Here is a 13,879-nt window from a genome sequence, read left to right on the forward strand (position 1 = left end):
AGCTGATCCTTCGTCTACTTTCTGTAGGAGGAAGTTATCCGCCACACAAGTCAGGAATTTCCTGGAGGGGCCATGTTTTTCAGAATTTGTCTCCCAACAAATATCGGGGAAATTGAAGTCCCCCATTACTACTACATCACGCTTCCTTGAAACATTGGCTATTTGCTTTTCAAAAGTTTCATCCTCGTCTTCTCCTTGATTTGGTGGCCGATAGTAGACTCCGACCACCAGGTTCCTTTTATTCTTTGCTCCATTTATTTTAACCCAGATGGTCTCGATGGGGCTACCAAGCTCATCCTCCTGTATTTCATGCAGAGATATGTATTTTTCACATATAGTGCAATCCCACCTCCCTTTCTGTTCCTCCTGTTCTTTTCAAACAAGTTATATCCTTCAACTGCTGTATTCCAGTCATGAGAGTCATCCCACCAAGTCTCAGTTATACCTATCAAGTCATAATTTCCCTCCTGTATCAAGTTCGTTCTGCTTGTTTCCCATACTCTGGGCATTAGTATATAGACATCGAAGACATGTGCTTCATGGTCTGGCTGTCTTCCTACATATTTGTGAAGACTATTATTGGGCGCTATTAGAGCTGTTCTCTCTGTTGCGGTGCATGAGCCTTCAGTAAGCCTATGTACACCAGTTGCTGGGGAATATGGGTGGGTGCTATTGCATTCATGTCCTACTTGTGGGTTTCCCATAGGCAACTGTTTGGCCACTGTGTGAAGAGAACGCTAGATGAGTTGGACCCTTGGTCTGATCCAGCATGGCTCTTAAGTTCTTATGACTGAACCTGGGACCTTTTGCATGCAGAGCAGTTGCTCTACTCACTGAGCCACAGTCCTTCCCCACAAAACACCTGCAAAACCTCTGCATAAGAGGCTGCCTTACACAAAGTCATACTGATCAGTCTGGCTCAGGATTGACTGCACCAACCGGCAGCGGCTCTCCAGGGTTTCGGGAGGGTGTTTCTCAGCCCTACCCAAAGATGCCGAGGACTGAACCTGGGACCTTTTGCATGATTTTGCTTGTGGAAATTAATGCAAAGTCTGTGCAGGCAGGATGCTGCCCAAAAGCTCATCAAGCAATGCATGTAAGTAACATTAAACATTTTAGGTGATCTGTATTTATATTCTGGTTGTTCTTCAATAACTCCCCAGCCCACTAGGGCCCCCCACCATAAAATTGTGGCTACCAGCGAGGTCCCTGATAACTTCAGTTGAAAAGGATCTCAGGTAGGATGGCTAGGAAAACACCTGAGCTGTTGCCAATTTCAAAACTGGGCGAGGGCAGCCAATACACTATCAGTCAGTTTCATACATATAGAAACTAATTAAGACAGTGCTGACTGGTCTTAACTAGCACCCACTGTCCTGGACCTGCAGCACCCACTGTCCTGGAAATATTGTGTAGAACAGCCTTCTACAACCTGCCCCCGGCAGATGCATTGGACTACAACTCCTATCATCCCCAGCCAGCATAGGCATGCTGGCTGGGGATGATAGAAGTTGCAGTCCTATGTATCTGGAGAGCGCCCAGTTGGGAAAGGCTGGTGAAAACAGTCTACTGTCGTCCCCTATTTGTAACTCCTGTGATTTGTAATTGCTGGTGTCTGTTGAGCTGGCAAGACTACTCTCCTCTTATTTGGCTGATTTTATTGGCAACTCATAGTATTAAGGATCAGCTTAATCAGATTTTAAGAAAGCAGCCAAGCTATTTAAGGAACAAGAGGCAGACACAGTGTCAGAATTTAAAGCAAAACAGTGTGGGAACAGAACACAGGGAAAACCAGGAAGAGGGATTGCTTAAGTTCAAAGCATTTTGATGGAGGAATGTACTTACAAAGAAGGACGTCTTCTGATCGGGGGACTTTGTGTTCTACTTTGAAAGTGCTAAGCTGTATCAAACCAGTTCTTTCAGAAAGGGCTGTTACCACCCAATAGGTAAAGCTGAGGAAGGGTGCATTTGTTTGCCTTAGTGCCTTTCCCAATTATTAGCTTATCAGCAGAAGTGGCCAAACTTAAGCACACAGCATGATCTCAGCCATTCACATAAAACCATCACAGTTCGTGATGGTCTAGTGCAGGGGTGGGCAAACTTTTTGGCACAAGGGTCGCATGCGGTGCTGGGTAGCGGCCCAGGGGCTGCACACAAGTGCACACAGGATTGAAATCTCTTAACCCTGCCCCCATAGGGTCTTTGAACTAAAAGCGCAACAGTGCAAAAAGAAAATGCATTCAGCACATGGCCAGAAGTCATCTTTTCACTTGCCAGCCTGCAGCTGTGAAGCGAGATATCCTTGACAAAAACATGTTATGGAAAACTGGCATTGCAACGCTCATTCATTCACTCTGAGATCCAGAACCAGCAACCCTGACTCAAATTTAGAGAGAAGTAAACCAGAAAAACAGATGCACTAACATCTCACAAAGGATGCCAGCAACTCCTGCTTCCAAACCACAGAAGGAAGGAAACGCCATTTATAGATTAAAGTTATAAAGCTTTGAGATCTTTTTTTTCTACAAACCACCACCAATGGACTCGTCAAGAGCTAGGGTGGTCATGTGTCCTCTTTCATAGAGGACAGTCCTCTATTTGAACAACTGTCCTGTCCAGATAGAGAACCATATGAACAGTTGCCCATCCACAATTGGAAACTGGACAGCAGGCTGAACAGGCAGGCATACAGGCCACCTGGCCACAGTTTTCCACACTATGGTGAGCTGTACCGTATCTCTGTTTAAATTATAATAATTATTTCTTCATTTGCATCTCTGTCTATAAACTAGCATGCACAAATTTTGTGCAAATCAGTGTCCTCTTTTGGGGTGATTCATAGGTGGACAACCTATCAGAAACGCACAATTAAAAGGCATACAAGTTAGTACACATTACTATTAGGTGCTTTGCTGCTGCTGTTGTAACCGTGGTTGCTTTCTAAAAAGACAAAGGCATTTAGGATCATCCACTGCAACGTCACGAGAGATTTGTGAAACAGGTTTGGATCGTGAGCTGCCAGGTTTCACTCGGTTCTGCAGTCTTCTTGGTCGACGCAGGCGGAGTTGGATAATTGACTCGTGATGATTGCTACCAATTGTGAAGGTGGCAAAAAGGCATGAATGGCACGCTGACGTTATGTAACTTACTTGCCACTAGAATGCAGAAATAGGGCTGAACTTATGATCGATTCTACACAGGCATGCCCAAGTTCTTTCATGCTTCAGGCAGCATTTTTAGTGTAGATTTAAGATTTATGTTCTTCAAACTGCCACCAACTCACTCATTCATTCATTCTGTTCCTATACTGCCCAATAACCAAAGCTCTCTGGGCAGTTCTCAAAAATTAGATCCCAAAATATAACATAATAAAAAAAAACCCTCTTTAACATACAAAATTTAAAAATAACTTAAAACAGCAAAAAAAAAAAAAGTTACAATAAAATACCAGGACCCAATAAAGCAACTGGCCTTAAAAGCTCCATCGTATGCCATCAAATGTCTGGGAGTAGAGGAAAATCTTAACCTGGCACCCAAGTGATGCCCATGTTGGTGCTAGGTGGGCCTCAGTGGGGAGAACATTCTATGATCGGGAGGCGACAATTAAGAAGGCACTCTCCTTTGTTGCCATCCTCCAAGCCTCCCTTGGAGGAGGCACTCGGATACTGATTGTAGTATAGATAGATTCGTATCAGCTCCCCTATGGCCATAGCTATCCACATGTACCGCCTGCTTTCTGAGATCTTTGTTACAGGCCCTTCTCCAGGTTCTCTTGGCATCTTTGAGGGGAAAGGGCCTCATCAGTGGTGGCTCCCACCTTTCGAATGTTCTTTCCAGAAAAACTCACCGGGCACCTACTTTAATATATTTGTGGCACTAGATGAAGACCTTTATATTTTCTCAGGCTTTTTATCCTCAAGGGGCATGTACAGTCCATGGGCCGCAAATTGCCCACCCCTGCTTTGCCACATGGACAGGTATTAGGAAATGAAGCTGTATGACCAGGCTTGAAATACTTGGTAACAGTTAGAAAAAGGGTAGGGTTATTTATTTATTTTTGGCATGACAATTTTATTAACTGATCACCACGCACTTAGCAATAAATACATGAGTGTTTTATGATGAGTGTCAACACAATGGAAGCTATTTAGTGGAACAACGACAGACGGTGCTGAAAGATCCAGCTCAGAGAGGATGAGTCTTATGCCACTGAAATAACAAGAAAAGAGCAGCGTAATCCTTGAGTGCAGTACAAAGGATGCTGTAGGCAAAATTACATTCTGTTCCTGTGAAATAATTAAACATATGACTAGCCAAGCTGCAGTGCAAGCTCGCCTTGGAGAAGCACAGCTGGAGTCATCTGTCATTAAAGTGCCTCCGTACCAACACTTGCGTTCCAATGACAGCACCTTAAGACATGACATCGCTACTCATCCTGTAACAATGTACAGTAGGGAGAAAGCAGGGGAATTTCTGTGGTTCTCATTGGAAGGGGCAGGAGGATTGGAACGTGGCATGCGGTATTACCTGGGGAGCTGTTACCTGTTCCTGCTCCCCACCCCCTACCCTGCCTTGTGCCTTACTGGCCAGGTGTCATGCTGATCCAATCTCCCCCCTCAATTAATGCAATGGGGATAACTATTTCTATTATTTTGTACAACCATAAAACTATCCATGACCAATGACACTGAAGAGTCAATGATGTATCTCACTCCACCACATCCCAATTAGTCTGTTACAGGGATAAGCAACCTGGTGCCATCCAAATGCCTTGAACTACAACTCCCATTACCCCTGACCATTGGCCATGTTGCCTGAGGCTTATGGGAATGAAAACCTGGAGAGCACCTAATTTCCTAATTCCTCATTGTGATTTTCATAGTACAACTAGATCCAAAATGTACATACTAAAATGTTGACTGTTCTTCCAGTCAATATCTCCTTCTGTATCTATGTTTGTGGTTTTAAGTAAGAGAGGGGAAGGAGGAAAGAGGATAAAACATATCTAAACTGAATAAACTAAAGTCCAAGGGAGGTTTATACAAGAGAAACATTGAGGTTTATATTTCCTCCTCCTCCTCCAAATACTCAGAGAACAAAATACTCCAGTGGATTTCTCCTGCACCCCATCCCCCACTTCATATATTTTTCCCTCTTATCCCAAATCTATATCTAAATGACTCCACTGAAGAGGCTATTTAGTTGCAGCTGCAATCTATCTTGCTGCCAATTGATTTACTGGTTTTATTATACATTTATTGTAATACTTTTATGTTGTTTTAGCACTATTGTTACCCACCCTGGGATTTTTTAAATGAAGGGTAAGATAGAAATAGAATGAAATAAATACAGGGTATGCTTATAGTACATATGAGGCTTATCTTGCTATATTGTGGGTTAGGGTGCAATCCTAAAAAAGTCCTACAACTCCCAGAATTCCCCAGCTAGCTGGCTGGGGAATGCTGGGAGTTGTAGGACTTTTTTTCTGTCTAAATATGCATAGGTTTGCACCCTTAGTTGTTTAAGTTGACCTGTTAAAGAGTTCTGCTAATCTTAAAAGCCACCTGCCCATCGCAGTAGATGACATACATGGTTTGGTGAATGCCTAGGAAAAATCTTCCTATTAAACCGCACCATAATATATAGTAAGGGCCAGAAATATTGGTACAAGGATAACTGTTTTGGCAGTTGGCCTCCATACACCACCACATTGAAGTTGAAACGAAACACACCCAGATGGCAGCAAAGTCAGGACTTTCAGCTGTAATTCAAGGGGTTTGACAAAAGTGGGGCACTAACCATTCAGGAAGGACAGCCAGTGGCATACACACACACCCATTGTTGCTGTCTCATATGTAATGAAACAAACCAACATAATTTCAAACTTAAGGGTCGCCTTTAATACCTGGATAAAAATCCTTTGCAGTCAATGACTGCCTGAAATCTGGAACCCATGGACATGACCAAATGCTGAGTTTCCTCCTTCGAGATGCTTTGCCAGGCCTTTACTGCAGCTGCCTTCAGCTGCTGCTTGTTTGTGGGTCTTTCTGCCTTCAGTCTTGTCTTCAGTAAGTGAAAAGCATGCTCTATTGGGTTGAAATCAGGTGGCTGACTTGGCCATTGAAGAACATCCCACTTCTTTGCCTTGAGAAACTCTTGGGTAGCTTTTGCTGTATGTTTTGGGTCATTATCCATCTGCGATATGAAGCGGTGTCCTGTTGGTTTGGCAGCATTCGGCTGAATCTGAGCAGAAAGTATAGCCCTATACACTTCAGAATTCATCCTACTGCTTTTATCAGCAGTCAGGTCATCAATAAACACCAGTGACCCGGTTCCACTGGCAGCCATACATGCCCATGCCATAACACTGCCTCCACCATGTTTGACCGATGTGGTATGCTTTGGATCATGAGCTGTTCCTTTTCTTCTCCATACTTTTCTCTTCCCATCATTCTGGTACAAGTTAATCTCGGTTTCATCAGTCCAAAGAATCTTATTCCAGAACTGGGCAGGCTTTTTTAGGTATTTGCTGGCAAAAGCTAATCTGGCCTGTCAGTTCTTGAGCGTTACCAGTGGTTTGCACCTTGTTGTGAAGCCTCCGCATTTACATTCATAAAGCCATCTCTTGACTGTAGATGTTGACAATGACATGCCTACCTCCACAAGAGCATTCTTCACCTGGCTAGATATTGTGAAAGGGTTCCTCTTCACCATGAGCAGATTTCTGCGGTCATCCACTTTAGTTGTCTTCCGTGGTCTTCCAGGCCTTTTGCTGTTGCTGAGCTTGCCAATTAATTCCTTCATTTTCAGGATGTTCCAAACTGTTGTATTTGCCACTCCCACTGTTTTTGCTTTCTCTCTGTTGGGTTTATTTTGTTTCCTCAGCCTAATGATGGCCTCCTTCACTCGCATGGACACCTCTTTGGACCTCATGTTGGGGGTTCCAGTGAACAGCTACCAAATGCAAATGTCACACTCAGAACCACCTCCAGGCCTTTTATCAGCTTGATTGGTCATGGGGTGCCCAGGAAACAGACCACACCTGGCCATGCAGCTGCTTGTCAGCCATTCGTTCCATTACTTCTGAGCCACCAATGATGGGGGGGGCAGTGTATGCCACTGGCTGTCCTCCCTGAATGGTTTGTGCCCCACTTTTGTCAAACCCCTTGAATTACAGCTGAAAGTCCTGACTTCGCTGCCATCTGGGTGTGTTTCCTTTCAACTTCAATGTGGTGGTGTACAGAGGCCAACTGCCAAAACAGTTATCCTTGTTCCAATATTTCTGGTCCTGACTGTATCTCTGGTGTATCTTTAATGACACATAGGAGGATTAATTCAAATGTTAAAAGTTTATAAAGACATGGTAGGTAGGAGATAAATTTTCACCAACACTTTTATCATATACATATTAGCTACCAATGCTAGGAAATTAGTCATAAAAGCTCTTTCTGGAAGGAAATGCAATGCAAAGTGCTATATTTAACACACATTTACACAAAATGCAAACCTCCATGAAAAATGGGTCAAGACATAATTTATTAGCTTTTAAAAAATACAGATAACAGCTTTTGCTGTCACTTGACATATCATTTGTATGTTTTAGGACACAATCCTATGCATGTTTAGACAGAAAAAAGTCGTACAACTCCCAGCATGCCCCAGCCAGCCATGCAAGCCAGGCCATGCTAGGAGTTCTAGGACTTTTTTCTGTGTAAACATGCTTGGGATTGTGCCCTTCGGTTTTGTTTTGTTCTCTACCCAAAAGGCAATTTTAGGCATCTAAAAATAGAAAAGGAGTGATCTAGAACAAGTTTCGCCAGAAATAGTGATGTGGGCTTTCCGGAAAATTGTGAATTCAGTTAGTTTGTATAAGATCATTTGCACTGGAAAATTTTCTGATGCCCTAGAAAGTAATCCAATTTAGCATTTTTACTTGTATTTAGAAAACAAAGCTAAAAAAATACCCTGTGTTAATATCTCAGTACACCACAAGTATTTGACCTGAAATATTTGAAGGGGGAAAAACCAAAGCATTCTTAATATGACTTAAATGTTATGCAATTATCAAAAAGCTGCTGGTTTAAGACCATAGTTAAGGCTATTTCATGTTGTCTCAAGCTTCACAAAGCCAGGAAATAGGAAGCCAAGGCTGATTCCTTAACAGATGTGCCCCATGAACAGTAATGATGTTGTGTCATGTCACCAATTGTGCATGCTTACAATTTACCTTCTATGCATCTGCACTTTTCCTTGGTCTTCCAGGCCCAAATCCAGATGGGAAGGATTGAGTGCCAGTGACCAGCAAAGATGATCCGCCGGTCCTGTATTGCCTTCTGAAATATCTCAGCCTTACTGTGCTGCAGTCCAACACATCTGGAGAGCACCAGGTTTGGGAAAGCTGGTTGAACCCATCCTGCCAGCTAAGGAACAAACAGGTGTGAGTCGCCCCACAGGAGGATTCTTCTAGCAATACAGTAAGGCTCAGATGCTTCATAAAGCAAGACAGGATCAGGACAATGTGGGGCATCTTTGTCGTCACAGTTATACAAAGATAATCCTTTCCAGGTGACTCTCAGGTCTCACAGGGTCTCCTCTCAGAGCCTCTGAATGACAGACTGGCAGCACTGACAATGTTGCAAAGGCAGCATATTGACAAGGGAACAAAGTGAAAGGGAAGCCTCAGGATGGTAGAAGGGAAGGCAAGAGCCAATTTCCACTGGATAACCTAGCACCTGCTGGTTTATGCAACTCTTACAGGGCCAGCTCCTGAACTCTGGGGGCCTCCTCCTATGTTGCCAGGCCTCAGCCAGTTTACTTAGCAGTGCCAATTTTCCACATGTGCTGCCCAACAATGCTGGCATCTGGTTTTTGACAAAGATGGGTTGATAATGAAACAAAGGATAGATATGCCTCCTATGTTGGGTTTACTCTCCATCTTTTAAGGCAATGATGAACAACTTAAGGCAATAAAGAACAGTTATTTAAGGCAATAGAGAACAGTTAACGTTTTTCCGGGTTGTAGCCCAACTTGAACTTGCAAAGAAATGGTAATCTGTACAAGATCCTTCACTTAATAACTAGAAGAACTAGGTACGGGACTTAGCATTTATGGAAAAACATACTGAACAGATTCAGCATCAAAGGAACCTACTACACAAACTGACAATTTCTACACTATTTGGTATCCAGAGATGGGCAATGTGTGGCCCTCCAACTTTTTGGGCCTCTGACTGCCATCAGCCCTAGCCAATGATGAGGGATCATGGGAGTTATAGGCCAAAACATCTTGAGGACCACAAATTGCCCACCCTTATAGGTAGACTACGCCACCCATAACCTGTCAGATTTCCAACTCCCATCAACAAATGGAGGACTTTAAGGGATCTGTTGGGATGAATATGGACTCATTCTCCCTCATAAACTCAGCCACTAGACGTTCTTTTAGGAAAAGTCTAAGTTTACTGGACATTCATAATTGCCATTTAACCTGTCTGCCTAGTTGCCGTTAAGAGTATTTGTTTGATTAAATGTTTGATGTATTGCTTATTTTTAAATAAACAAACAAATAAATAAATAAATAAAGTTTTGTGTGCTGACACCAGGCCAGGATTCTTTGATGGACCTCACATGGCACTGTGGAAAATTGCCACTGCTAGTTAAGCCAACTGGGGCCCTGATCCAATAAGACACATCTTGCTTAAGCAAGATTTCATATTCAGCATTACTTAACACAGATTAGTTATGCCTTAACTGTGAAATGATCCTACGTATGTACTCTTATTTGTAAATTTAACACACACTGCTGGAGCTCGGTGTCGCCTGTAAAAAGGGTGGAGGGGGAAGTAACTACATAAGATTGCTAAAATTGCCCCACTTCTGGGATGCTTCTACCCTGGATAATTCTCTTCTGGACAAAAGAGAAACAGGAAAAGAAGTAAATGAGCGCCCACAGTAAAATGCAAGTGTAATATGCTTCAGTATACAAAGCACACATTCTAAAAATATGGATCAGTAGGAAATATTTCAAGTTACATGGGCCACACAGCCGTGTGATTCTGAAGACAGAAAGAGTCCAAAATGGTTCAGATTAACCTTGCCTGAGGAAAATTTGAATAAAACTCTCAAGAACTAGATGCTCTAACACCAGAATCCAATAAAATGAAGCCAATAGGAATAGTCACCCTCTTTATTGGGAATCACTAGAAAATACTCCATCTGTGAATTAGTACGAGACCACCCAGATTGTCCTATTTTTAATTTTTTAAAAAAATCTATCTGCATTGGTCAAAGTTTCTGAAATCCTCTATCTCTGTTACACAAAAAATCCATCTCACTCACATCACCCTTTTAGGATCAATTTTCTCTAAGTGAACTAAAGGCTTTAGCTGTTCAGCAAAACTCCTCATGTCATCAGAAACCATGTCCTGTCCAGCCGGTGCTACAATGCTGAGCTCCACAAGGTAGGAGAGAGACAAGGGCTCAATGTTATCAGTATTTCCTGGCATTAGGATGCGGAAGATCTTGTACACCAAAATCTTCATAATGCCCTTGCGGAATATGTGACCCTTGGCAACAAACTCGTGGTCCATGCGGAAGCCCATCTCCACCAGGAAGTCCGTCAGGTTCTCAGAGGTGGCAATATCAACACAGTTGCGTACCAAGGCGTGACGGTTTTTGTCTCCCATTTCTGTCTGCCCGAGATACCGCAAGTGCCAAGGAGTACCAGGTTTGTCCATGGAGCGTCGTGTGCGAAGGATGAATGGGCTGGCCTGCTGTCCCTTCAGGAGGAACACCATCTCGTGGTCCAGAAAGGTCTCGGGTTCCATGTTGTCACATAGGCCACGGAGTCGATGAAGGAGGCTCTCCAGGCTCTGGTCCAAAACACTACCTGGGGACACAGGCAAGACGAGTTACATGACCGAACATGTAACCATTCCCACTAACAAAAGCAAAGCATCCTCCTGCTCTAACAGTCCAGTAATATCCTGCCAACGTCAGGGAAACTGTGGGACCCTAAGTTTAATGCATTTGTTTTTATGATTGTTTTAATCTTTTTTTTAATTACTGTTAGTCACCTTGAGCATCATTTTGTTTGATGGAAAGGCGGATTACAAATCAAATAAATAATCAGTGCTGCAAATGGTACAAAAGCCTTCCAACGCACAGCATGATCAAAGGACCACAAAGATCTCCACAAAAGACACAGCTATGATTTCCTCTTCATACCAAAGGTCTTTTTGCACATTACATTTCTAAATGTACATCCAAAAAACATAGAAGTCTGTATGTGAAACAGATGTTCACTAACACCACTATTATACCAAGTATACTCAAAGAGCCAAGATCACCTCACTGCTGAGTATATCCCCTGTAACAGGGGATATACTCAGCAGATATACTCAGGGGATATACTCAGCAGCAAAAGGAGTTTGCTTCTGCAAAATAATGTGTGGAACAGCCCTAGGATTGTCAGCTCATCGCCTAGAATTATTGCCTTGTCTCTTTAACAGTCCTGCACCTATAAAAGGAATGCACCTGCATTACTCAAGAACCTGACGTTCTTCTGGTAGAAGGTCATATCGTATGAATCAGATACAAGAGAGTCATGCCAATCCTTGCCTCTGATGACTTACCTTGAAGTAAATATTCCATCATGTTAATAGTACCGCCAGTGACAGGCATCATAGTGACAGGAGGGGCCTCCATGGTATTGTCTTCCCTACAAGAAGCAGGATCAGCAAAGAAAAGAATCTAGTCATTCAGGTACAACTACAACGTAAACATTATTGTTCCTGCAACATAGAGCAAGGATTTGTCCCCAGTTCAAACTCAGTTGTTGTCCCCTTTTCGTTTATGCCTTTTGTATACATTATAATACCTTGCAAAGGTCAATTCGGGGACAACAAATCTTGAGGAAACTTTTTTTTTAACAGCATTGTGACAAGTTTAACGGGGGGGGGGTGTTGTGCTAGATTTTACAGGTGAAGCGGGGACTAATTAAGCTCAGAGGAAGCATGTTCCAAGAGGCCAGATTACCACCTCTCCTGCAGATCTATAAACTGTGAAGGGGACTACCCTCCCTTCTGCCTTTTTAGGCCAAGGCTGAAGGGATGCAACTAGTTTTCTCCTAGCCCCATCTGGCTGAGGGCAGTGCATGCACATCACTCTCGGCTGCCAATGTTCCTTAGCAACATGAGGGCTGTGCACATGCACAGACCTCGACCGCCATCATTTGGAGTGGGGCTAGAAGAGGCAGGGGTTATTTCAATCCTCCGACATTTTTGTGTAAGTTTACCTAATTTGTTCTCTCCTCCAGTCCTCCCCAGCATTTGGGGTCCCAGTGCATCTGCATACTCAACCCTCACTTTACTAATATACCAAAATCCATATTAGCATAATACCTTTATTAGGCAAGCAGTTACAAAAAGCAGGCTGGGCTGATGAAGAGATTTGGAGACCTCAGAAACTTGCACATTTTTTGTGATTTTTTGGTTAGCCTAATAAAGGTATTACATTAACATGGATTTGGGAATTTGGGTTGTGGTCAACATGGATACCTTTACTTTTTACTAATATAGGAAGTAATGAGTCACTCAACATGCTCAGGGAGGACTTTTCTACACATATGGTCGGACGCGGTCCACTCATATATTGCAAGGGACATTCTGTGGAAGAGCTCTACAAGCATCCTTTTCACACAGATAAGGTAGTCACTTGAAGTCCGGAGTCCATCCAAAAGTAAATCTGCCCATTAAACATGCATATATGATGGCAACTCAGGGACAGAGGGACTCCAATGATGAGCTCCCGCCAGGCTTCGGAAACGTGGCTGTTCAGGCGGGCATTTGGGGTGGGTTAGGGTTTTTTAGAGCAATGTTGTTTTGTTCAGTTGATTGTGTAAATTTGTTGTACTTCGTGTCGTTATTTGTATTGTATTGTATGCTGCCTAGAGTGGGCAGCTAATAAATCAAATAAATAAATGTAAAAATCCAACTCCTCAAGGCAGTTCTGAGTTTCCCCCGGCACCATTTGTCTGTATGCATGTGAATCTTCAGTGAACTTTCCACAGGCTGCCATTTGCTCAGCTAAGATCATCAAGAACTATCACAAGCCATCCAGCTCCACTGGGGTCTATGGCCACTCCTAACCAAGCGTACTTGTCTGTGACTTCAGTGGTATTTCCTTTCATTAAGGAAGCATGTTTAGAATTGCAGCCAGCTTGTGGGCTTTATGTATTTCCTCACAAGTACCCCCACAACCCCCAGAAAGGATTCCTTTTGTGTCAAAAACACATTTTTCATGGAAGAATGGGGTGTGTATGTGGCAGAGGCACCTCCAACATCTCCTATAAAGCCCTGCTTTCCTGAAGGAGGACTGGGAAGGCGGGGGAATAGTATAAGCACCTATCAGAGTTCCGTGTAGGCCTCAAAAGCTCCGCGCTTAATTAGTATCAGCAGGCCACGGTCCTCATCTCCGGCCCGGCTGCACGGACCACTTCAGGCGGGGGATGTGAACGCGGCCTACGCAGATAACGCCATATATAAAGGAGGGGGGGATTTCCAGGAAGCTGAAAAGACACATTACCTGTCACCCAGCTCGCCTCACTGCTTTCGAGTTGCCGCTTCTCCTCCACCGCAGGCAAAAGGCGCATGCGTATTTCTTCTCCATTAGTTCATGGGCGCCGCCATCTTTTTCTGACGTCACTGTACGGAAAGTTCCCATTTGTTTTCCAGCTTTCGCCGAAAGGGGGAAACATGGCGCTTTACAGTAGAGAACTCCGCTGCGACAGAAGGGCGCGTTATTGCGTGACGTCACAGCTTTGCGCCACCAAAAGCAATAGAAAAATCGCTGGTCGTGTGCGTCGCTATATATGCGAGGG

At 43.5% G+C, this 13,879-nt stretch overlaps 1 protein-coding gene across 1 annotated transcript; it reads right to left on the reverse strand.

Annotated features, from left to right (window-relative positions):
* Positions 1 to 10,172: 10,172 nt before the first annotated feature.
* MED18 (mediator complex subunit 18) lies at positions 10,173 to 13,634 on the reverse strand. The gene is made up of 3 exons (XM_084815740.1): positions 13,585 to 13,634; positions 11,634 to 11,719; positions 10,173 to 10,888 (listed from the first exon to the last, which is right to left on the reverse strand). The coding sequence occupies exons 2-3, from the start codon at positions 11,704 to 11,706 to the stop codon at positions 10,335 to 10,337; spliced, it is 627 nt and encodes a 208-aa protein (XP_084671866.1). The 5' UTR covers positions 11,707 to 11,719; positions 13,585 to 13,634; the 3' UTR covers positions 10,173 to 10,334.
* Between the last annotated feature and the right edge of the window lie 245 nt (positions 13,635 to 13,879).

The sequence above is a fragment of the Heloderma suspectum genome, chromosome 10, assembly GCF_057233095.1.
Source record: "Heloderma suspectum isolate Gila_16-S chromosome 10, 16-S_ref, whole genome shotgun sequence".
Lineage (NCBI taxonomy): Eukaryota > Metazoa > Chordata > Lepidosauria > Squamata > Helodermatidae > Heloderma > Heloderma suspectum.